Source organism: Harpia harpyja, chromosome 20, assembly GCF_026419915.1.
Source record: "Harpia harpyja isolate bHarHar1 chromosome 20, bHarHar1 primary haplotype, whole genome shotgun sequence".
Lineage (NCBI taxonomy): Eukaryota > Metazoa > Chordata > Aves > Accipitriformes > Accipitridae > Harpia > Harpia harpyja.
The window spans coordinates 3021278-3047299 of record NC_068959.1 but is presented as its reverse complement, the minus strand read 5'-3'; the positions used below and the strand labels follow the sequence as shown (position 1 = coordinate 3047299).

General features: G+C 43.8%; 1 protein-coding gene across 2 annotated transcripts in view; it reads left to right on the top strand.

The window, feature by feature from the left end:
- The window catches only part of FSTL4 (follistatin like 4), a 240379-nt gene that overhangs the window by 108915 nt on the left and 105442 nt on the right, over positions 1–26022 (top strand). For both annotated transcript variants that reach the window (XM_052772036.1, XM_052772035.1), the window contains exons 5-6: positions 20375–20565; positions 24106–24226. In XM_052772036.1, coding sequence (XP_052627996.1) covers positions 20375–20565; positions 24106–24226 — 312 coding nt within the window. The remainder of the gene's footprint in view (positions 1–20374; positions 20566–24105; positions 24227–26022) is intronic.

Genomic DNA, 26022 nt, shown 5'->3' with positions numbered 1-26022 from the left:
AGCTGACTGAATTTTGGGCAGTGTGCTTGCCACCAAGTTCAGGAGAATTTAGATTAAAGAATTCCTGAGTTTGTAAGTCATGATGCTCCCCAAACCTATTTCTGGCCTTAATGGACAGGTGGAATTATGTAATTTAATGTATTCATAGCCTGAATCACAATATGTGTTTGAGTGCTTTTTAATTAAGCGACGTATCGAAACTTGTAAGGAGTAAAAATAATCCTACCTATACAGATCAGTGTATTTTCCAGGTTCCGTCCAACAGATGCAGCTGATTATGTCATTTTCATAAGTTTAGTAGTCATCAAACATAAAGGCACTTCTCATGGTGTTTTCCAATGCCCATAATTTGAGGTGAGTTGGGAGGATTATGCGTGCAGAGGAGGACATGGTGGTAATGTCCGCTCCCTGCAGGAAAAGCGACTTTCCTGTCCTACAAACACAGGCAGTGGGGCTTTTTCAGTGGTGATATTTATGGCTGTGATTGTGAAATTAGGAAGAGTTTTTAGCAGTAGCTTGTGAAAAGTACTGTTAAAAGGTAGCTTCAACTCCTCCTCCCCTCTTCCCTCCCAAAAGCCCTTGATATCAATCTGAGATATTTTCAAGCTCATAGATAGTGTGTTAGAAAAGCTGAGGTGCAGATAAGCAATAGCTGTTTACTTTGAAGCAGAGAGATTAGTTTCATTAATAACATTTGCTGATATTGTTAACAAAAATATGAAAAAGATAATAGCGTTAGGAAGTTTGCCTTGATGTTGTGGACTGCTCCCATTTTTTATTTACTGGCGCAATCTCTACAATGTTTGACGCTGTCTTACAGCAGTGCCATTGTGGTGGAATGATGGAGGACGTTGCTGGTGGCATCCTTCCTTAGAAATAGTCATAATCTGTCAACCTTCTTATCTCCAAGGCTTCTGCAATTGTAGTTTTTCAGCATTTCACTCCTCGAAGGAGATACGGTAGCTGCAGTCTTTCCTTTTATGACTTGATGGAGTCTCATCTGCAGATGCTTCTGCCAGGTGTTGTTTTAAATGTGCCATTATCACCGTCTTGAACTGTGCTATTCGTGTTTTATCTCAGGTTCTTCTCTGGTCTTCATTGCATCCCTCCCTCGCAACGTAACAGCTAAGTGAGCATGTGGGAAGTGAAGTACCAGGAAATATGGTATTAGCCAAATGTGTATTAACATTTTTCTTTCTTCACCTCACTCGCTTCACAAATATGTACCCATGGAAAAAGCATGCTCTTGCAGCCTTTCTCAGATAAAGCCTTTCTAAATGTCTTTTGAGGAGTTAATAAATCAAAAGTGGGAAAATAAATTGATTTCAGTGTCTCTCTGGCTTCTAATAATGTTTTTTTAAAGTTCAGGCTTAGCTTTCTTAAAACGTCTTTTAACCTAAAACACCGTGGAGATCTTCTACCTGACATGAAAATTTAATTTTTGTGTAAAACTTAATGAATAGAAACAAAGGAACTGTTTTGACATTTGAATGTCTTTAAGAAAGCAGTTATGCCATAATATGCCACAAAGCTCACAAGACAAAAGATCCTGATAAAGCGTTGCAGAGAAAGGCTGTCCATTAGCAGGATGAGACTGTGCGTGGCTTTCCTGGGTGAGTGTGTGGTTTGTAAACCTCTGGGGTTGGCTTCTTGCAGAGCTTCAAATGCTTGAGGTTTCCTATAATGGCTTCCTCCAGCCCAAATGTACGGAGGGAACAGCAAAAGAGTCTGTCAGAAGGGAATGGATGAACTCGAAGCCCAAAGGCACTAAATAAGATTTTAAAAAAACATGGGAAAAAAGGTGACCTAGGGAGTGGCACAGTTAGCCAGAGAACAGTCTCGGTTCTTTGTGTGTCGTAGGAAATGATGATTAAAATTTAATGAGCAGCGTAAAAAATGTTGCTCTGCTGACGTTTGCTGGTTTGCTCAGGGCGTTGGCACATGCAGTGTTTTCCATGCAAATAAAGGAGGTAAGAAATGGTGTGCACAGTCATTTGTAAAGAAACAACTGTGTGAAAATGCATTTCTGTAGTTTCTCTGTATGTCTGTGTAATACAGACATCTCGGGCTGCATAGGCTGAGTCGCTGCTGACCTTCTGCACCCCTTAACAGAGAGCCAGATAAGCAATCTTTCTAGATTTCTTTTTTTAAAAAGTGCGACAGGGTTACATTGTTGGTACAAATCTACTCATGAATACCACCATCACATTTTGTATATGGGTCACTTGCAATATCTCAAAATATGAATTAGGCCAACAGGCTGTTGGCTGGTATCTTTGGGATGACAGGATGCTACCTTACATTAGATAGCAATGTAATTTTTTCACAGCTCGAAACAAATTTATCTGACAGCCATAGATATATTTTCTGCTTGACTGACTGCAACTCAAAACATTTTGTGATACTAGCAAGTGAAGCATAAAATTTTAGAATATTAGTTTTAAAAGTTTTCAGATGTTTGGCTGCTATTATATTAAAAAAAAAAAAAAAGAACAAAACTCAGGAGGTTACTGTACTTGCTTGGGTAAGTTTGAGCTGGGAGCTTAGTCCCATTAATGTGACTGGCCACTGCTTATCAGAGTGCATCAGCCAACAGAAGGAATGGTTGGTTTATTTTTATTCTGTTGATGTGGATGCAGACAAAGCTATCAAATGATGGTCTGAATCTTCCTCTATTTCTCTTAGAGATGTCATTCCAGTGTAGGTGGAAGAAAAGTCCAAACTTGTATCTTATATGGGTGGGAAATTAAACACAGAAAATGCATTTATTTATTTATTCATTTATTGACTGCAGGGAAAAGGTACTGAAATAACTAAGCACAGATCTTGATTCCAGTCTTCTGTGCTGCAAATGAAGGCTGAGTCCTGCAAACTCACTGACACTCCGCCACCGTAAAACCGAGGTGAGCAGAGTAGGAGCCAATCCTCTGCAAAAAGGGCAGTCCATGGGAGAAAAATGCAATCACCCTGTAATCGCAGCATTAATATGTTACCTTTAATTTACTTTAAAAGCAAAGTGATAAAGGCATGGCAGGCTTTTGGTGCTGTCTTAATTTCACAGGCTGTGGTTTTGAGATATTTGGGAGATAGGCAGGGGCTGTAGGAGTATGACGGGAGGCTGTGGTGCACAAGTTGTTTTCATTGCCTGCCATGTGGTTGGGCTAAATTTTTAATTAAAGCTTGAACATTGAATCCCATTTTGACTTTTTGTCACGTTTCAAGTGGTTTAACAAAAACCTAGAGTGATACATCTTAGCTTGTACATCACAAAACCACACGGCATGTGAGAAAGACCTGACATGACTGAGGGCCTGACCCTGCTTCTAATAAATGGCATTAAATTCCTTGGCTTACCTTCCAGAGCAGGAACTTTCACTTGTTTTCTATAGCTGTTGTATTTTATGTGGTGCTAAAGACAAGGAGAAAAGCATTTGTGCAAGACCATGTATAAACTGATTTGACTCTCTCATTAATGTAGAGTCTTTGTACGCTTGCAGAGGGCTTTAGCAAGATACCGAGATGATTAGGAAGGGTTTTTGCTGGCGAAACAGGGATGTTATCAATGACTATTATTATCTTACAAAACCTGCTGCATTCGAAGGACTTCCTTACATAAAACCTAATTACATCGCTTCTTCAGAGCACTCAGTTTCCAGACCTTTGCTCTTATTGTAATGCCAACACAACCGCTCTGCGATGCCCAACGCGTGCGGCGCAGCGCGGTGAATTGCTCCTGCCTCGCGCTGCAGGTTAAGCCGCATCCGTTTCCTGACAAAGAAAGAAAATCACTTTGGGTACCCAGTGGCTGGGGGTGCGAGGCACGAGCATCGCTTCTTCCTTCAGAGCCCTCGACAAATAGAATTTATGTCAATAAAACTATGTTAAACCAGACTTACCATTATCAAACTGCCTCTCGGAGCAAAGAGGAGCTAAATCTGTGCAGCATTTTAACATCCTTCTCTACTGCAATATTGAATTTTAATCTCCCGGCTGTAATAAACCTCAGAGTTTTATCCTCTTCAGTGGTTTGAGTTTCATTTGTGTCCTGTGCTGTTGGACACAGCTAGGTGGGATTTCGATGATCTCTCTGGGAACGAAGTGCTGGCTGTAAATTGTGAATAAGCCCAAGCCCTTGTGATACTTCGCTGTTACTGTGAGTGTAAGGGCGTGGAGTTGTGTCAGTTCATCAGGCAGCAGAGCCCTGGGAGCCAAAGGATACACCACTTGTGTCTGTTGCTTCAGTGAAATTAAAAGATTTCCTGGTACATGAAGCAAATTCACCACCATAGTTGGGGGTCTCTGTTGTAGTGCCATTTGGGCAGGAAGGTGTAGTCGAGGCAGAAACAGGCAGCGTGTGGGTTTGCCATGGGAGAGGCAATCCTCGTCCACATGAGAGATGGAAATTTGGGGAACCCCTTTCTTTAGGGGGGTCTACAGGGAGCCTGTTTAGGCGGAGCACAAGCTGAAGCTTTGCAGGATGGGGACAGAAGTGCTGGCACCAACTGCGCTGTGCCTGGGCGGGCAGCTCCCTCGGGGCCATCTCTCCCTGCATCCCAGCTTTTAAATTGTGCTAATTCCCTCTCGACAGAGGCTCAGTGTAGTGCTCTCACAGATCAAAACATAGTGATTTGTCATTCGTGCTTTGCCCTGGAATATGTCACTCTCGGTGCTGAAAATCTTCAGGAAAAACATGTTTTCATCCCCTTATTTCTGCAGTAAGAAGCTTCCCTCTGTACTATAGTGACATATATAATGAAAAATCCCATTGCTGACGGTTCAGTGTGGGGATATTGCTATCTTGACAGGCCTCCAGCAGATCTACTCCAGAATTGGTACCCTGAACCACAGAAAGGTTATTTGCGTTGTCAGCAGCAAAGCACTTCCAGTGCTTAGATGACTGTCCCATTCATCATCTATCATTATAGTGCTTAAGAGAAAACAAAACAAAACCCCACGAAGAAATAGGAGAGGAGTTCATCCCCAAAATTCAGCCTGTTGCATTGCTGAACTTTTTTTAATTCAATTTCTTGGTCTGCTGCATTTGCTCCTCATAACGTGGGTTTTGAGTAGAAATACAAATCTAATTGTTTCTGTTGTCTGGGCTCTGATGGGAAGGGGCAGGAGGAATGGCACGGGTTTGTGTTGTAAATGGGAAGTTAGAGTAGATGTACTTGTATTTTTCTCTCTCTGTTGGAGCCCTGAGAGCTGTAACGCTGCAGCTGCCTTGGTATGGGCAGGTCAAGGTGTGCTCGAAGGTGTAGCTGGGTTGAATGTTGTGGTCAACTGGCTGAGTTGGTGTAGGAGGAATCCGAGTCCTCGTTGTCTGCACCATTTGTCATGTGGAAATGATCGGATTTAACACTTTACGTAGTCGGGACGTTCCATCATTAAGTGGCAAATTTTGACTATCTGTCGTGGGAGGCTCTATTGATTTCTGGGGTGGCATAATGTTTTGGGTTTGTGTGGCAGGGTTTTGCTAGCGGGGCAGGGCAAACTCCTGTGAGAAGCTGCTAGAAGCTTCCCCAGCTCCAAATCGGACCCGCCTCTGGCCCAGGCTGAGCCCGTCAGTGATGGTGTTAGTGCCTCTGGGAGAACAGATTTCAGAAGGGGAACCTGCAGTGAGTGGGGGGAGATTGGAACGGGAGAGGAACCCCTCTGCAGATGCTGAAGTCGGTGAAGAAGGAGGGGGAGGAGGTGTGCCGGAGGAGGGGATGCCCCCGCAGCCCGTGGTGAAACGGCAGGCTGTCCCCCCCCAGCCCACGGAGGGGAGCGGGGGAGCAGATGCCCACCTGCAGCCCGGGGAGAGAGGAGCCCACGCCGGAGCAGGGGGATGGATGCCCCCCAGGATGGCCGGGACTCCATGGGAAAGCCCGCGCTGGAGCAGGCTGTGCCTGAAGGACTGCAGCCCGTGGAAAGGACTCACGTTGGAGAAGTTTGTGGAGGACTGTCTTCCGTGGGAGGGACCCCACGGTGGACCAGGGGAAAAGTGTAAGGAGTCCTCCCCCTGTGGAGGAAGGAGCGGCAGAGACAAGGTGGGATGAACTGACCCCATTCCCCGTCCCCCTGCGCCACTGCGGGGGTGTAGGTGGAGAAAATTGGGAGTGGAGTTGAACCGGGAAGGAGGGAGGGGTGGGGGGAAGGTGTTTTAAGGTCTGGTTTTACTTCTCATTATCCTTGTTTTGGTTTGATTGGTAGTAAATTAAATTGATTTTGGTTTTTCCCCAAATTGAGTGTGTCTTTTGCCCGTGACCATAAGTGGGGAGTGATCCCTCCCTGTCCTTGTCTTGACCCTCAAGCCTTTCTTTATATTTTCTCCTTCTCATCGCACTGGGGCCAGGGTGGGAGGAGGGAGTGAGTGGCTTCGTGGTGCTTTGTTGCTGGCTGGGCTTAAACCACGACACACATATTGTGCAGGATGATTATAATAACAAAAATCCAACTATTATTTTGCAAACCTTTATAACTACTACAGTGGAGTAGTTTTGACCTCAACAAATTCTGGAGGAGTAAGTGGACTGTCACGCATAAATGTGCATATTATAAATGTTTCTGTTTAATCTGTTGGTGGTGGACCAATTTTAGAGTTTTCTGTGCAAAGTCTCTTACTCCTTTTTAATTTTATTTTAATTTTTATTATTTTTTTTTTTTTTTACATTTAGAAGTACTTTCTCCCTCCTTGTGCATGTATTCCTCTTTAGAAGTTAACATTTTGTAATTACAGTAATGCCCTTTAGGGTGTACGTTACGATCTACTAATGAGATGCCTGAGAGCTCTCCTAATGACATCTGAACAACAGTCACAGCACATCGTTATTAGACCATTACACACATCCTTAACAATAATAAATACTTCTGCTTACTGTAATCATATTGTCCTTTAGTGCTTAGCAAGAGGATCTTGGAGACTTCACAGTTCAAGTGCAAGGTGGGGAAGTGCCTAAAATCAGCAGTCGTTTTGCAGTGGGTTTCTCTCAATGTCTCGGATTATGAGGATGTGGAAGGACACACAGTCTGGGGAGAATTATAGTGTTTTCTTATTGCAGCTGGATTGAAAATGTCATGAGAACTAGTCGCCAGCATGTGCACGTACCCTCTGCTCACTCTGTCTGCAGGGGCAGTCGTAAACATCACGCACCTTCTGAGCAGGGATGTTGCTGAGAGAAACAGGGTAACCGTAGGCAATGGCTGGCTCAGAATTGCTTAAAAAGTTACTGTGGTAGAGGATGAAGCTGTCCCAGAGCAGACCCTGCGGTCTCGTGGTAGAAGCAAGAGTATCTCCAAGAAGGCAGCAGGCAAAACACAAATACCCAAGAAAAAAATGTAATGTTCTTGACTCCATCCATCACCAAGGATGTCATGCAGTAGCATTTATTGTACGCATTGCCAGCTCTTTTTCCCACGTGTACTTCATGGTACAGGTAAGAAACCAGAGAGTAAGGCGGCAAAGTACCTTTACCCGGGGAGTCAGATTCATGGGATCCCTAGCACGGAGTGATGGTGAAGTGCTCCTTCTGACAGTAGAAGCCAGTGAGTTGTTTGCAAAGGTGTTTCAGAGCACAACAGGATCTGTAAAATTTACATTAGTGCCAGAGGGCTTTAACATTTATTAAAGCTTCCAAATAATACATTTGATATCTTAGAAGTATTTGATAGATGTGCCAGTCAGCCATAAAAAAGTGAGCACTGGTTACTTCCCAGAGGAATCCAGACAATTTTGCTTTCTCTAATAGGAGTAAGGTAGAGGATTGTAAAATGTCAAACAGCAGATTGCGTAGCATCATCAACTGAAGCAGGCATAAGGAGCAAACGTACCGTTTATCTAACAAGCCTGTTTGGTTTGGTTAATTTAAATTACAGGATGTCTGGGTTAAAGTTGCGATGAGATTTTCCATATAGAAATGAGGATTGCGAGTTGGCTACAGTGAAAAGCCAAGGCTTTCTGGTCGCTCAGACCAATGGACCAAGACTCGTCCTCATATGACTGCTGAAGTGAAGAGTGAGCTAAGCTAAGCTAATCATCGCTGTACTAAAATTAACTCTTCCAGTTCATGATGACAAGTGGATGTGTCATAGATGTCTTCAGGTGTGTCAAATGGCCAGAAAGAAATTTTTTTTTTTTTTTTTTTTTTTGGTCCTGCAAATTGCTCATGAAGACTTGGCTTCAACATTAATAAAGCAGCGCTCCCCAAACATGAATGGTCTGCCAGGTCTATTGCCTTCATTTAAAAATGGCAATCTCAGGTGCAAAAATAAAAACTAAAGCACAGTACGAGGTGTAAACTGCTGTCTACAGCAGATGCATTGCAAAAGATATTACTGGCTTTAAAACAAGTCTTCCTCTTGTTTACCTGTTGATGTATTTGTTTTGTTTTTTCCCTTGTCTCTGGCCTCCGAACCATGTGCATCAAACCAAGGATGATAGCTCTTAATTTCTTGTCCATCTCCTGCCTTTGCTACTTCTGTACTTGAAGCTGTAATCCTTCGCTGACAACCACAGCTGATGCTACTGTGTTTGTAGATAGAAGGTTCCCAGCAGATCTGTTGAGTCATATTTATTTTTATTGTTTGTGTTTTGGCAGCGCTTGGAGGCTCTAACCCTGTGCCAGGAGCTCTCTGAATGCATGGCGAGAGCCTCATCTCAGAGCCTCTAAATGGACTGGACAGACACGGGACAGGGAGAAGTCCAGATTAGTGCAAACTGCTCCCCAACCCCACTAAAATCCCCCCGCGGTCCTGCAGCTCCCCCCCCCCCAAATACTCCTTTTGTCCATCACAGGGAAACCACGCCGATCAGAGCCTTCCTGCTGTCACTGGTGGTCCGAAAGGGTTCACCCCATGGAAAGAACCCTCTCTCACCCAACCATCCTTACAGCGAAAGCACAAGAAGATACGTAGAATAAATACAATCTAGTTGATTCTTTCTAAAAGCAGGGGTTTCAGTTGTACGACTCTGTACAGGCTGAATAAGGAGGTTCCTGAAGTGCCACTGCTGTGTGCAGCTCAGAAAGGAACAGCACACAGGAGCATCAGGCCTTTGGGATGGACGATTTGACCCCAGACAGCATGGATCACACGAATAGAGATGTCAGTCCTACACAGTAGGATTGCCTGTAATTTTCTTTGATTTGTTGAAGCAATGAAACAGAAATCAAAGTCTGGATTTATGCAGAACACCCCTGTTTTCAGGAGCTCTCTTTAACCTTTACTATCCAAGAGCATGGCTTTTCATAAGATAGGAATTTTTACCTTTGTTCTTGTTTCTTTCTTTGTCTTGTTTTTCATATTGGAAAGTGTAATAATGTGAAATATCCTTTATGGGCCAGACTGAGCACAGCAAAGCCAGGCTCCCGTGGGAGAAAAAGCAGTGGTGTCTTTCCCGAGGACATGGTGTAGATGACAGTGCCTCTCTGAGAAATCACTTGCATTCGGGAAGCAAAAAGCTACCTCAATATCCCATGACAAGTGTTCTAAGCTGCTTTGTTTCACTTTGCTTGGCTAGTTGCCTGCTCTCCAGCCCCTTTGTGGGGAGCAAGCAAGAGGAGAGCAGGAAAAGGAGCGTTTCGGGACTCCAGTTGCATCTGGACCTGTGCAAGCCAAGCAGAGCACCTTGCTGCGCTCCCTCCGAAGTGCCACCAACGGATCCCCCCTCAAGATCTCAGGGAATTTGCTATTTGAGTCCTGCTGTCACCTCTCTGCATTTCACATTCCCCAAGGCAGCTGGCAGCCACGCACAATTTGATCCTCTAAGTCCGTGCTCTTCAAAGGCACGTACAACATAGCCGCTTAATTATCCTCAGAAGTGCCGACTGTTCTGCTCCCCATCTATGCCAGCCCTTGCCTTCCCGGCTCCGCTCCCCTGCCGAATCCAGCCCCTCAGACCCGGCGTGTAGCTCCTTCCCCGTCTGCGTGTAGGTCCCTCCAGGGGGTGGCATCCCCAGCACCCACCTGGCATCTGCCCAGACACCGCTCTTGACTTATTTTCTTCTTTTTCTTAACCTTTACAAAAGCCTCACTGTCTTCCCGGGCTATTTCAATACAGTATTTCTCAATAATTGAATCAATTCATTACGCTGTGAATTTGTTTTGGGTTGGGATCTTAAGTAATTAGACATTCTTAAGCTCGTTTTGTTGTCGCTGTTAAAAACAGCTGCGTATGGCACGTTTTCCTCTCCTGCTCCCCGCTCCCCCGCCTGCAACTTGGGGTGCAGCATCACTAATTTAGCTTAATAGTTTTTACAAAGAAAAACAATATAATCTGAAGACAAAATATAGTTTGGAGAGAGTACACAACAGGCACGTAGAGTTGGGTATGTGACTGTGCATGTGTGTAAGATCATGTCTCTGTGTGAAGGGATAGATTGATAGCAGAGCGGGCTGTGTTGTAAATAAAGTAATCATTAGACATAGCCAGTTTTCTGTTTATGAATCATGCATAATTCACTCGTGATTTCTGTTACTATATTTGCGCTTACCGAATAGTTTGGATGAGCGGTGTAGGGGTTACTTGCGAGTTGTTTGCCTTGACTGCGTGGTGTTCCTTTTTCGTTTGCTTTGATGTTCGTGCATTGTTTCTTCTCTCTGGTTTGACAAATATTTTTAATTTTTTAACAGGACAATAACAGCTTATACTCAGTAGGCAGCGAACAATAAAAGCAGCAGTAGGAATAGCCTTGTTTGCTTACGGTGTCGCATAGAAAACTTGTCCAGACATTGCTGTTAGTTACATCTTCTTTACACTAAATAGTGTTTGGGAGCGCTGTCTGAGTGCATCTTTGGGAGAGATGTCCTGGTGGGATGAGAACAATTGTCCGCTGTAATCTTCTCTAATTCCCTGGCTTGGGAATGGGCTCGGGCTCTCTGTGGGTAGTGGAGCATCACCCTGTAGTACCACGAAGGGTCTGAGCCAGCTCAGGTGGTGGGCACTGAATTGTGGTAGAACCACCCGCTGTTGACTGGAAGCCGAAGGTTCTTGTGAACGTGGCCATGGTTGTTTTGTTGCCCACCGCGGGATGATAAAATTCCCAGAAAAGAGAAAAGAAACAGTCGTTTAGAATGTGAGCTACCTTAGCGAGAGCTGCTGTATCCCACAGCTCATCGGAGAGGACAGGTAAGACGTGAGCTGAGCCCAACATCAGTGCAAACCTGGGAAGATGACGTATGGGATATAAGACTTACGGTTTGATGTACCAGATAAATGCGTAACAAAATTCAGTAGATGGAAATTGAAGCTAAACAAATTAAAAATAAAATGTTTGCCCACTGAGACTAAGTAATCATTTGAAAAATTACTCTTATGTACTTAAATCAGGGCTGGAAGCCTTCCTAGGAGGTATGCTATAGAGCAAACAAATTATGGAGCTGCTGCAGGGAAAATCTCGTTGAATTTGGTGCTTGTGTAATGGAGGAGGTCAGAGCGTGCACACAATCCCTTCTGGCTTTAAAAATCTATAAATCTGTGGCACACCGCCTAGGTGGTGATAGGCACTTGATAAATTGCATTTATCGCACGCTTTCCCACCTGCAAGCTTCCTCCTGCCTCCCTCCCCTGGGGCTGCTCCTAACATCTCCCGCCTGTACCACTGCCTGCTCCCTCCCGGGAAGGATACAAATCTAGAACTTGCTTTTGGACTTGGTAAACCAAGCTGTAATTCTTGGGCTTCCCGAGAAAGGTTGCAAATCCATCTGTCTCTTTTCCTGTGCATTTGAGGCTAAGGCATGTGATTCATTTAGGTTTATGCAGTTTGGAAGGTAATTGTGTAAGGTAGGAACAGAGTTTTTGTTTACAGAACAGGGAATTTATATTCTGGTGCTGTAAGTTTTTAATATATTTTAAAAGCTCGCGGAGTAATAGACGGGTGCGTTTTCTTGTAATAAAATGAAATATTGAAATAAATATACACTGAGGCAAGTTTTAACTCTTCCAGGTTGTAAACGTCTATTGTTTAATAGTATCTTTTTCGTGGTATATATTCCATTCCATTTCTGTGATATATTAGGTGAGCTCCTACTTGCTGCTAAATTATATATGGATATCTGATAAATGTACATCTTATTAACTAAAACAAATCCCTAAGATAAGCAAGTTAGTTTGGGCTTTTATTGTTAATTGAATTTTTTCAACAGTAGCAGCTGAAGGATTGCTAATGTTCATGAATTTGCATGATGTTAAACATCTGCTCCTCTTAGCAGGAACTTTACTAGAGTTTCACTTAACTTGTAAATTCAGATCAGGAATAAAATAGGTACTCAGCCGTTGAGGCGTTTAGCTGTGTGTAAAGTAGGTGGGCAGGTAGCACTGTGCTGGGAGCACGGTGTGATTAGCCAGCTTTGCCTAAATGTCACGTCCACGGTGCGTGAGCACAGTGACGGTAAAGATCATGGTCTTCAGTGGTCTTTGGAGGCAGCAGGATGCGCCTTGCGTTACTATCAGACATTATAGAAACATTGCAGTGCTGTTACTTGCAGTGTAATTGCTGCAAAGCGCTGCCTGGTATTTTATAAGAAGCTTTCTCTGAGTGATCAAAAGTCAAATAGTTGGTATCATGACTTTTTATAGATTAAGATTTAGGTTAATTTTTCTTCATCCTAAATCGGTTTACACACACCTAGTACTTGTAGCCTATAAAAATCAGAGCGGGGAAGGTTCAAGACTCACAGATGTCTCTGAATTGCAAGAAATCTCTGAATTTCACAAAGCTTTCTCGATATTCTCCTCTCCCTTACTGCAGTGAGCTGCTACACTTGCTCAGAGGAGTCTGTTCATGCCACTTGTTGAGAAAAGCAGTTTTTTCCTTCTTTCCAACTACAAAGGAAAAGTAGGAGGAAAGTCCAGCCAATCTCTCCATGCATGTGCAAAAAAGGAGCAATTAAAGGATGAGGAAGGGAGAGAGAGAGAAAAAAAAATTTGCATGGAGGAATGGGGATTTACAACGAGACCCCTGAAGAGCTGAAGTCATCTTAATTTTCCTGTCGCTGTGTAGACCTGCTCTGTCAAGCCAAGCAGGCCACAAAGCCACAGATTATTGGTGTAAAGAGTTCACATAATCATCTCACTCTGATTCAGAGGTCTGATGTTTTGGGACCACATTTTTGCAGTTTAGGCATGCCAACACTTTCATTTTGTATGCATGAAAATGGGCTGTTGCTGATAGGTAATTTAGCTGTAAACGGCACAGGAATTAAGGAGCCACGCTCATAAATAAATTTGTATCCCGTAACATTTTAGTTTAGTCCTTTTCTGATGCTTCTAACAATACCAGGTAAAGTCTGAGTAAAGCATATCAAAGGATGGGCTGTTTGAAAACAAAACCTTTCTCAGATCCCTTTAATTTTGTCTAGAAATGGGTTTTTTTGGTAACCACATCTTTTTTTGCCCCATGGATACAGATGAGAAAACAAAGCTTAGTGCTCCCCTCTCCTGCACTGAATTTCTTCCTGGAGCTAGAAAACTGCCACAGGAACAGCCAAAAATAGCCAGCACAGTCTAAGAGGAACTGTCAAATAAAATGACACTCCCAGTGCCTCCTGCCTAAGAAATGACACTCTTCAGCCTGCTCCAAACCGCTCTTTATCACCACATTTGGTGATGGTGAAGGGTTGCCTTGAAAATTAGTGCCGCTGGAGTTCACCTTTGGTGGTGGTTTATTTGTGCTGGGTTATGATTATTATACTCCCCTGCGGCAGCAGTGAGCAGGAGCGCGGTCCTGCCGGTGCGGGCAGATTCCTGGCAGGTGATGGTGTGGGATCCGGGGAGCCAGGCAGGTCTGGCAGCTCTGTGTAGGATGCCAGGTCGGGATGTCCTAACTTGCCATCAGCGATAGCACACCGAGTCTAATCCTGGGTCGGGATTGTTGGGATTAGCGCACGACTGCAGATTTTCAGGGGCTGGAGCCTGGACCTGAGAGCACGCAGGCTGCCTTGGGTAGCTGTGCCCAGGGGAGCCTCCTCCGGAGGTTTTTTGGGGGCCACAAGAAATTTGAATCTCCGTATATACCTTCTAGTGCAGATAATCACATGCTCTTACACTTAGCCTGGATGCTAATGACTGCACAGGTTTTGTTAGGGATTTTATGAAGAGCTGCAGGTGCCACCTGCCATTCGTGCAGCCCCTGTAGTTGTGCTGAAAAATGGCTCAGTAATCAGTGGGGCTCAAATCCTTTAAAGGCTTCTGTACATGTTTAGGTTCACACCTACTGTCAGGTTAGCTGTACACCAAGGACCTGGAGATTGGTGCTCTGTAGGTGTTACCAGATCATTTTTGATATATAAAGAAGTACTGACATTTCTAGTAATCATTGCATTGTAAGGCACCTTGCACAATAATATTTTACAGGGAGATTAGTTTACCCATCAAAGCAAGCTCTGCACTTCCTCGCTTTATTTTTATTTTATGTTAACTGTGTTCCTTTGAAGGACGCTTAATCCCCAGACTTGCTGTTTCTCTGTTATCTGCTTTGACTCAGAAGTGGGTTGAAGATTGCTCAGGGATCCCACTGTAAAAACCTGCTACAATTCACAGAAACCAGGAGTAAAATTCTTAAAGAGGGCAATTATTGAGGGAACTGGATTAATGATCTGTCATCACAATTTAGCCACATTCACCACTGACCTTTCACAGAGAGGATGCTGTTGATAAATGTAGTTCATTACTGAGTTCTGACATGAAAACAGAATGGCACTCTGTGTTTCTTGGCAGGCTGATCAATATTTTATCTGCCAAAGCATGCAGAAGTGCTAAACAGGATGAATTACGTAGCCGCTGCAAAACAGAGCAAGAAACAGCATTGCTCCAAGTGAGCAGAGCATGTAAACGTGACAGTTACTGGCCACACTTTAGCAATCAGACCTTAAAACGCTGGATTTTTCTTTTACGTTTCTTCTGTCTTATTGTTTTTCTTTGCCCGTCTCTTTTTTTTTTTTTTTTTTTAATTCAAACAGTGCCAGACTTCATTGGATTTGAAAGTGCTGTAAACAGATAAAAAGGACTTGTTTCTCCAGAGATCTTCCCCAGGGTGGAGGGGGGAATTGTGGGCTTCCCGGCCAGGGGTGTTGCAGCGTGGTTCCTTGCTTTCGGCTCCATCCTATATCACACAACCGTGGCTGCTGCAGGAGTAAGGCTTGGGGATGGAAAGCCACTGCAGGCTGCTGCTGGAGGGTGTATTTAATGGTCCATTTCTAAAAAAAAAAAAAAATAAAAAAATAAAAAAAAAAATTGCCAGAAATCCCTGTCTGTTGCAAGTATATCGAAGTTTTATCCAAAGAGCACAGGAGGGAACTGCACCTTATGTGAGGTTTGTTTGAAAGTCACCAGCATTTTCTTCTTAGGGCTACAAAGTCAGATGTAGAGTTCACAGGAGGGACACATGCTGACCTCCAGCAGTGGGATGTGAACAAAGGCATCTCTGCCCAGAGCATCCTACCACAGGACAAAAACCATGCAGCTTTTCCTGGGGAGGCCTTGTGTTTGTTGTACAAAGCATTGCTAGCAAATCAGGTTTCTGTTCAGAAAGTAGAGTGGCCATCAGTGGAAGTGATACAAAGTGTTTTGGAATGGTGAAGGTAGCCTTTTTTTTTTTTGTTTATTTATTTTTAAATTCCTAAGCTGGAATCCAAAGATAGTGGTATTATGTTATTAAATCTCATGTGAAAAAAAAACCACCCCGTGTTAGATGATCAGCATTTTAGTTTTGATGTCAGATGCCTCCAGTATGCCCTTAGCTCTCCTCTTCTGCAGTCAGCAGAATAAATCATACTGGGATCCTGGTTAAAGATAGAAAAGGAACATGTGTGACTTCTTTCTAACCAGCTCTCATATAAAGTAGTAAAGAAAGGTGATCGAGTAGAGAATTAGCTTAGGGCATGGAGGACAGAATAGCAGTTTTAGCTCATGCCAAGTTTGTGTCTTTGGCTCCCTGTGTCTTGGTTCCCCCAGCTATGTGGTGGGGATGGTGCCCTGAGCACATCGTAGGCAGTACAGACAGGGCATCCGCTGGCAGTAGTACAGCACAGGCAATTAAAACACACGTGGCGACATTTCTGCCGTTCAAAAACGGGGAAGGGAAGAAGTCCTTCGAAAGCCATGTCTGAAGAGCGGTGGTGGTTACCTCCCGGCGTGCCGGCTGGGACACCCACCTCCAGGCAAGCCATCTCTGGAAATACAAAACTTTTCTGAGCTGGTCGCAATTACGAACAGAATCCAAGTCCCCAGGGAAGCCCTAACAAGGAAGCCAAGCTGAGAGACATCCATTAACGGGACCTACTGATGAGAGCAGTCTGAGATGAGATAAACTGCTAATGATGAGCTCAGCTCGTGTTGCAAAGGAAACTGCTGGGGGCACTTAGCAAAGCAGAGACAAGAATGGGGATAAGTGAGAGGGCATGCAGATGGCTTTTCTGTGATTCTTTTTGTTTAACAGCTATGGTTTTAACACCTGGAAGAACAGCAAACATGCAGGAGGTGTCAGTGCTGCCGGAAACCTAGAGAGCTGTCCTTAGCATCGGCTTGCCAAATGGTTCAAGTTGCCTGAATGTGTCTTCTCCCTTCCCTGGTGGAGGAGCAGGCAGTGTCTTTTATAGGGTGCCTCCAGCATCCATGTCTGGTGGCTCCAGTGCCTTAAGGTTGGATTGGAAATAGCATTAGGTCCAGGTTACGCAGCAAAATATCAGCTCAAACATCCCAAGCATGGATGATTTCGGATCTAACGCTTTGGCCAGACTTACTATAAAAATCAGAGTTTCAGGTCGGAGTATTTTCTCTGACCTAAGTGGTTTTCCCCTTTTTTCCACTACAGTGAGATTAAATATATAAATTATACATATATATTTATATGCATATATATGTTACAGTTTTAGGGCCTTTTCCTGTCAATATTTTAGTTCAGCCGAAGAAGCACAAACTATTAATCTCACACCCTTGAGACAGAACTTTATTGCTTTTACTCATCGCTTTGTGCGTCGCGTGTTGCTGGGCAGCTGTACATTGCCGTGCTCTGAAGGGACTGCTTGTGCTTCACTGCAACCCTCAGATGTCTCAGGTGTCAGGGGAAAATGTTCAGAGGTGCGAGACCCGCCGAGTCTGTCACATTCACACTGTGGAGAGATGCCGAGGGATCTGTATCCAGCAGAGCTGAAGAGTCTAGTTTTCTCCAGAGGGAAGTGATGGTAATGAGGTTTTAGAGCAGTTTCGACGGGGCTGAGAGCACCTTCTGACCCTCCGACTGTGGCGTGTGTCAACAACATGTGAAACTGAACTTATTTTTTAAACAGGAGACCTAATTGTCTTATTGCTGGTTTTCTTTGCTGTGTATGCAGTGGAATGGAGTTATCCTGCCACGCAGGATGGGGCTTTGCTGGGTGGATGGTCCCTGACCCTGCACAGTAGTGTGGTGGGGGAAAAAGTATTGTAAGTGAGTTTATAGCAGGATTTGGGAATTGCTGCCGGAGGCTGTCACCAGCTCTGTCTTCTGTGCTTTCCTTTATATCACTCTTTGTGCCCATCACGTTTGCTTGGAGGCTGCAGCATGGCTGTGACCCTCTGAAAGTCCCAAATTGGGCACACTTACCTTGGGCTGTCTTGCAGCCCACGTGAGTGTGTACTTTTTTGAGAAAAGCGGTTTTGTGGTGGCTTTGTTTTCAGAGCACGGAAAAATCAAGGAGGGTTGTAATGCACTGAAAGGAGATTGCCGTCTCCTGGCTCACACCATGCAACACAGTTGAGAGCCTGGCTGTGTCACCAGTGGGTGACCTGGTCCGGTCCCACACGTGCAGGAGTAGAGGTGCAACGTTTGGATTCAAACATCTGGTCCTTGCACATATTACTTATATTTTGCCGTTGCATTGATGCACAATTTGTATTGGAAATTCTGTTTAAACATGCAGTTGTGCTCAGTTTTGGCTGAGGCTTCAGCGTTCAAAGAAGTCTCGCACCCAGTTAATTCTCCAGGCAGGCGCATGGTATCAGACTGGTGCCAAGGATAGCTGTTAGCCAGAGAAATTGTCAATATAAGCTTAATAAAGCGAGAGGTGCTGTTAGAAGAGATGAGGGGGCTTCAGAAGCCCCAGGTCCTTTTCCAATTCTTCCTTTTGTGGTCAGAAAGAGGGTTAAGGTGGAGGTGAGTCAGAAGGCGAGGAGGGCTGGGAAAGCACTGCCCCTGGCAACAGTTAGGGAGTATCTGGGAAAGAAGACCCAACCGCAGAAGGTGAAGGGTCTGGAGGGCGTAAAGGAAGAGCTGCTTTGGTATACACTGCTGGCAAAAGTTGACAGGAGTGTCACCACGCGGCTTGCCTGTCGCCGTGCTTGTGCTCACGAATGGAAACCGCAAAGCAGAAACAGAGGTGGAAGCAAATTAAATAGATTTCCTTGTCTTCGTTAGCCTTAGATACATTTCTGGGATTAAGATTTGACTGAAGAGAAAACTTCAGCTCAGAAAAAACTATTATTGCAGTAGGTAAAACGGTATTTACAACAGGATTGCAAAATTGGCTGATTACACTGGATATGGCAATCAAATTTTCTCTTAAATAAGCACGTGATTGGAAGAAAGAAATTTCTTCATACTGCCTTCACAATAGCCATCAAATTACATGGTTGCGGTGGGGCGGGGGCGGGGGAACAGAAGTAATAAACAAGACTAATAGTAGCTGAGTAGCCTTGTTTTTTCGATAAGATGAGATTTATCCCATGTGGGACCAAGAGCTCTTTGGAGGTTGTTTAGAGAAGGAAAAATTTAGCAGCTGCTTAATATCCCTGAGCAGTGAGAAGCTCTCAAATCTAGAAGGGTCTGAGTTCAGGGTGGAAAATAAGCCTTGTCTTGCAGTTATTGCTCGTGTAGCAATAGGGCACTGACCTGACTGGTGAATGCATGGCCCGCCTCTGTGTCCTCTCTCACCTTCTCAAGTCATGGTGCTTCTGAAGTTGTGAGCACAAAATGTGAAGGGTGAAAAAAAAATCTTGACAGTAGATGAGTTTGCTCTCAGAGAAATGCCTCCCACCTGGAATTTTAATTGGTTTTCGGTTGGAGCGGGACCAGAGGACCAAAAATGGTGCAGCTCAGCAAGAAAAGGACAGGAACACTAGTTGTCAGCGTGCCAGAGTCTACTGTTACTTTTCAAAGGAATAACGTTTGGAGTCTTTGAGGAGCTGATCTACAAGGGTATTGTCCCTTAAACTGAAGCGAAACCAGGTTCCCTTTAATCCAACAGGATCAGTGATGGGACTTAAAATAAAAAGTTGTTTTAAAACCACCATTCTAGAGAATAAGGGCATCTACATTACAGAGAAAACACATTACGGAGAAAAGGGCATCTGAGAGGAACAGCTGAATGTGTCGGTGCTGTTGGTGGGTGATGGTTGATGCCCACACAGTTAGGGACAGCTGGAGCATGAGGGTGCTTCGGGGTCCGCTCCAAGGCAGAGCCAGCCAGGTTCCTGCAAGGCACCAGCCGCTGGGCTCTACGCTAAAGCAAACAGATTTGCACAAAAAAGGCAGTTGCTATTCCTCATTCTGCCAAGCTCTGCCAGACAGCAGTTGAGCAGAAAAGGGCTGTAACATCTTATACCACTTTGGGCATGCGGATACGTTTCTCCTCTAAGAGGATGCCCTTAAATCAGAGCAAGGCATTCCCCGGAGAAGAAGCACGGAAGAGCTGGCTGTTGCGAGCACGGCAGGAGCTTTGAGGGTCGTGAAGGTTCAGTCTGATTCCTCCAGCCAAGCCAGTGTCACTTCAGAGCAAGTGGCTTGAGGGCTTTTCTGTGATAATAACCTTTTTCCCTGGTCAAGTGCTGAGGAAAGCGTTTATGTCAGTCTGCAGCGGGGTGATGTGCACAGGCACCAGCGACACCCCAGCCGCAGGGGCTCCCCCCAGCCCCGCGCTCCTCACTGTCCTCCCTCTGGGCATCTTACCACCTTGGGCTGCCTTTAAGGATTCCTTAAGATCAGCCCCATGTTTGGCCCAGGGTGACACTCAGGGGTGCCGTTTATTTATGCTCGTGGCGCTTGCTAAGCATCAGCTTCCCCAGGTTTATTTTTTACTTCATAATCAGGGGATAGGTGAATTTATTTTATCTTTAAAAAAAAACGTAGAGCCAATTTAATATGGGTGAGGATTACGAAGCTGAGTGTGGAAGTCTGTAACTGAAGCCCTGTAATCTGGAAGGTAACATGCTGGAGAGCATCCTTGACAGCAGGATTTAGAAAAACTGCCAGCTATTACAAAAGGTAATGACTACAGGAGCTCCTCAAGTGCAGAGCTGAGTGGTGCTGTATATGCAGACAGCCTGTCTTCGACTGTGCCTTATTTTTCCCTTTAGGAGCTCAGTCCTTTAAAAACAACAAGGCAAATATACATGGTCCAGTAATGCGGTCTTATCTTTTAGGTGACACCTGTACAATGGCAGACTACAGCCGGCTCAAAAGCATCCTCCTGGACCTGCAGGCTCATCGGCAGAGCCCGCTGAGCAGCCCCACTGAGGACAGAGTATCCCAGAAGCGCTTCTTAGTCGAAAATATGTTTAAGCACTTGGATATAAACAGTGATGGGCATCTCAGCAGCTCTGAACTGGCTCAGGTGGGTTTATTGTTCAATGAAAATGGAATTATGAAGTGGATTTCATTTTTCATTCAAAGTGTGAATTGAATGTAACGCAGCAGCACTCTAGTGAGAACAGTCGTTTGTAACTGTCCGGCTGGCAGCAGGTAAAGGAGGAAAATCTACTGCGGCATGCAAGTCTCTCTGCATCTCTGGGGAGATGGTGTTGTCTCAAACATTTGAAGCTCCTCTACAAACAAAAAACATGGCAGCTTTGCGGCCTCATCCATGCTCCTGAAAATAGATACTAATCCTTGCTGCTAACCATCATCTTCTGAAGTATTTCCAGCTAGCTGGCTTGGGGAGATTTAATTTGGATTTTTAGGTGCACGTAAGTTAGGCAGAAATCTCTTAACTCTTCCTCCCTGCCTTCTGGACTGTGGATTAGCATGTAGTAACATGACAGCAAAGTTGGAATGTTTTTTAACAGGTTTATTTTCCCCAAATCCCTAGGCATATGCCAAAATGTTGATTAGCAGAACTTGATGACAACAGAAAAGGTGAGAGCTGGAAAAAAACTTGTTATTTCTAATTACGGGCATGCTGTGCTGTTGGAATTCATCTAATTGGTAAAGTGAACCGAGCACGCAGCCCAGGCACTCGAGCTGATTACTCTGTGTCCTGAACTTGCTCTTTATACGTGCAGACCTGAGAAAGCAGTCCTGTAAATATGAGAAAACGTATTATGCCAGATTTGGGAAGATCTTGTCTTTTCCATTTCCTGGTGTCATCCGTGAGAAGAATTAGAAGCAAATGCCTTTTAAGAGCCTTTTGGAAGCCAATACCTGCCTGGGACCTGTTCCAGTTTCCAAAGCTGGCCCTTCAGCCTTTGCTCTGCAGGAGCCTCTCATCTGCGCTCACGCTTCCCAGCGAACATGAAGTGCGTTGCAGTTCCAGCGTGTAAATGCAAGCTGTGAGCAAGCAGGAGGACAGACGCGAGCATGCTCCTCCCCGAGCTCGCTCCTGTGTAGGACAGTTCGCATTGAATTTTAATCCTCAGGCTGTTGACATGCATGATGCACGATCCTTTCTGCACAATGCAAAGTGTCAGCGTAAATTCCCTTAGATCTCAGAGCTATGAATATATACAATACTTCATCTAAATGCGATGATTTTTTTATAAAGGCATGGTGTAAGAAAACACTTTTATCTGCATTCAAAGCCAGCTTTTGCATAGTGACATCTAAGTGTCTGTTCTACTCTCCGATTTTTTTTCCCCCTTTTTACATGAAACTTATTCCGTCAGGATATTAAAACTCAACTTGCATGGAAATAAAGGTTTGGCAGCCTGCAAGCCATTACCTTTAGGAAGAAACAATGACCTGCATTTTAAAAGAGCAAGACTCAGCGCTCTAAGGTCTGCCACAAAGTTACTATGGGCTTTGTTTTCAGATGTGCTTGGAGCCTAGGTATCTCTCACAAGAGCAAGCATAGACCTTGGCTACTATTATTTTAATTCTTCTCACTGTTACCAAAATCGGTAAAACATGCTTGCACCTCTGGAGCCCCCTTCGATTTGATGGACCGAAATAAGTTAAGCCCTCTCACCCAAACATCCTCCACAAAGGCTCGCCACCAGCATTGCTGAGTTGACAGCACGATCCCCTCTCAAAAGACAAAATAATGCCAGTTAATGCAGAATATAGGTAAACCATGAATACTTTTAATCCTCAGCCGAGTGGCACTGATTTTGGGCCCTTTGGTGGGAGCGTGGCTGAAGTCCTGACCGGGCTGAGGACACGTCTGCAGGGCAGCTCTGGGGCTCTCGGAGCAGCAGTATTTACAGTTTACATGTAGCATGTCGATTCTTTATTTTACTTTTTAGCTCTAACAACAAGATAATTTTCCTGTGCTCTTACATGACCGGTTTATTCACCAGTTTTCAAGGGATTTTTTTTTAGGTAACGAGCAATTTTTAGTTTTCTGTGTTACAGTCTTAACAGAAATTTTCTTGTCTTGTTAGGTAGATTTTTGATTGATTTGTGTTGGCTCTTTAATTCGAAGCTCTCTGCAACTTTAAAATTCCTCCAAAGATGAGAATTTCATTGCTCATGGGTAGAGGCAGCCGAAATGTATGTGGTGCAGTGGGATCTCCTTCTCTCTGGCTGCTGGATGAGCTGCTGCTGCGCATTTTCTTTGTTTTATTTAAAAGAAAAATAGTCTCTCGAGCACTGTAACCTTGTCTACAAGGAAAAACTCGAGGCAGGTAACGTGCACTGCTGCAGAAAAAAGTCATTTTTAAGACCTGAAGGGGGATCTTTAAGAGGCTCATTGCAGAGGGATTCATCCCAAAGGAGAAACTGGAAGCAGAGAGGACAGTCCTGCGTCGGGCAGCACCTAGCACTGGGAGATGGCGAGGATCTTTGCCCACTTGTTTCTTCTCCCCCACAGAATTCCTTTGAGCAAAAAAGTGGCAGCAGATGGTCTGTGCCCCTCTATTTAGAGCTGCTTTGTCTCCTGGCAGACCCTATTGAATAGTTTCTGTCCGGACCCAGCAGTATGAAATACCCGTGAAGTTTTGCAGCCGTGGGTAGCAGGGCTATTAACAACAGTGGTAATTGGAATGTTATTTCCATTTAAAACTTTAATGCATTTTAAAGTCAGATTCATAAATCTACTGAATTTGTTGCAGCTGAAGTGTTTTGTGTTGGGTTTTTTTCCCTGACATTAAATCAAAAGGACTAGTAAAAACTTGTCAGTCTTATGAAAAGTTAATCAATTTTCAATACAAAGGTAGACAAAGGGAAATTTCCATCCTTAGAAGATTGATCTTGGAAGTTATGGTTGATCTCACTTTTATTGAACATTTTTACTTGCTAGGTGAAGGGTCATTTTCTTAGCATTATTAGTTTAAATTGCTTCAATATAATGGGCCAAGACTAGAATAGTAAATAAAAGAGTCCCTGGACTACAGCAAAAAGCCTTCCTGCTCGAAAGATGCAACATTTCAGCAATTTTCTTCATGTTCTACAGTAAATTCAGAGAACCCAACATTTTCATTGTGCTTGGGTCTGATTTTGCCTATTTGTTAACTTGGATGTACGACTTCTAAAGCTTTCTTCATTTTTAATGTAGAATGTGTGAAATGTTTAGAATACATAAGAAACAAACTATCAGAGGCTGGAAAAACACATTGGTGTTGAATACACCATCCACTCTTGCCCACTCTAGTTCTAAAAGCAAGGAATACAATTTTGTCCTTACCTAGAGAGGAAAAACAAACTTTCCTTTTTCCCTGTTGCATATTTATTTTTCCAAACATTTGTAAACTGAAAGTGCATTTCTGTGCTGCTGCTGAAGGAAGAGGCTCCTCACTCTCACCAGTCCATGGCCCTTGAAGTGCTGCAGGAATGCGAGTATCAGTTGTATCTTGATACAAAGCAAGTATGTTAACGATAGAGATGATATATAGAGATATATCTCCCCAAAGGTCATTTAATGGAAAATCTGCTGGGTGAGCCAGGACGGCAGTCTGTAGCTTTACGTTATATGTGAGATTACCTGTTCTCTTTGCTACAGCTAATGAAGGAGGAGGACCTGGAAGATGATTTATTGGATTGTACACTAGAAGACCTTCTCCGATTTGATGATTACAACAATGACGGCCTCTTAACCCTGCAGGAGCTCTATACGGCCTTCCGTGAGTGCCAATGCTTTTGTCTGTCCTGGGTGTTGAAAGCACGCGAATATCTGTCATGGCAACGTCACCTTCCCAGACATGGTCAGCAAAGATAATCTCTTTTTGTATTTAATGCCATGAAAATACTATGGAAGGCCTGTTTCTAAAGGTTACTATGCTCCAAAGAACAAGCATGAACTAGGAGGTTGGTAAAAGTGTGGGGGGCTTATTGTTTTCTTGTGTATTTTGTTGTGCTTCTTGTCGATGGCAATGGAGAGATGTTGGTGAACTGGCCAGGTCTGTAGACCTGAGCATGTGGTTTCTGAGTAACCCCCGAGGGTTGAAACCTGTCTAAATGTCTGGTGGTAATGAGTTAGTTTGCTGTGGGGAAGGTGTTTTACTGAATATTCTGCTTGGGAATGATGTTTTCCGCATTTTGTTTCCGTGTTAGTAAGTGGATTATGGTGTTCAATCTTAATACATATCTCAGCACCATTTGCAAGGATCCCTAGATCACTGAGCTACTTAAACAGTGTGAAAAAAAATAGTACTTGTGTTATCCCAATTACTTTCATAACTTTACGTTCACGCTTTAAGTTAAGCATTCACTGAAGTCCTCCCCTGGAAAAGGCCCACATTGTCTCACTCACCCGGATGATAGAAAGTTTTACTGATGCCTGTCCCTTTGGGATACTAAAAAAGACAGACAGAAAATGTGGGGGGTTATTCAATAATCAGGATATGTGAGCTACAGAGTACTTGTATGTGGTTAATACTCTTTAAACAGAAGCAGGATTCAATCATTGAACTGTTGAGTGCAGGCAAAAGGCCGATAAGAAGCCAGTTACTTCTTAAGATGGATTCTCAAATCTTTGCAAAAGGCATTTTATAGACAAAGTAATTTCAGTAGCTCTTGATTTCATTTTCTAAACCAAGGCACCCTGCTCCAGTGCCTGCTTGGTGTGCGCAAAAGTCACCATGTGCCCTGCACCAGCACATTCCTTGTTGATGCTCTTTGGCAAGCTATGATGCCAATGCAGAACCTCTATTTTGCTAAGTATCCTGTTTCCTAAAGAGAGTGGTTTCTGTTTTCTTGACTTCCAGCTTTTCATTAAAAGAAACAACTTTGGATAATAATGTTTAAAGTGCTTTAAAATTAGCCCCAGTCGTCACCTTGGACCTGTTTGAACCGCATATGCATTTAATTCAACGCAGCACGCTCAAACCAGCAGATATACAGTAAAACATAAAACCTCATACGTTAAGAAGGCCATAAAGTGAATTAACCCAGCTATAAAGGCTTGACACGCAGTTATTTGGGAGCATATTTGGATCAATGGGTTCTCAAAGTCACAGCAGCTCGAAGCTAAATTCCAAGAGTCATTTGTATGAGTTTTTGGTTCAGTGAATTTTAAGTAGGCAATGAAAATAAGACAAGTACAAAATATTACCCAATGAATAGAGATAGTAATCGATAAACTGCAAAAATATTGTAACAAAACCCAAGGCGTAACATGAGTGTCTATCAAAAGGATTTTGTATATGAGGAGAATTGTTCTCGTGAAGCTGAAAATCAGACTGACTTCTCCATTTTCAATTTTCCCAGAATCTCTGCTTTTATCAAGAGTGGTTAATGGCTCATCAGCTTTTAATTTAAAAACAAAGTTCGCTGCTTGCAACTTTTGAAATTTTGGGGACTCTGTAAGCGAGTGGTAGTGCTTGGTGAAAGTATAACTTTTTCCCTTTATTACATGATGTAGGAAAAAAATCTCAAAAATACTTCAAACACTTGTCTTAAGTGCATGCTTTGGTTTGCA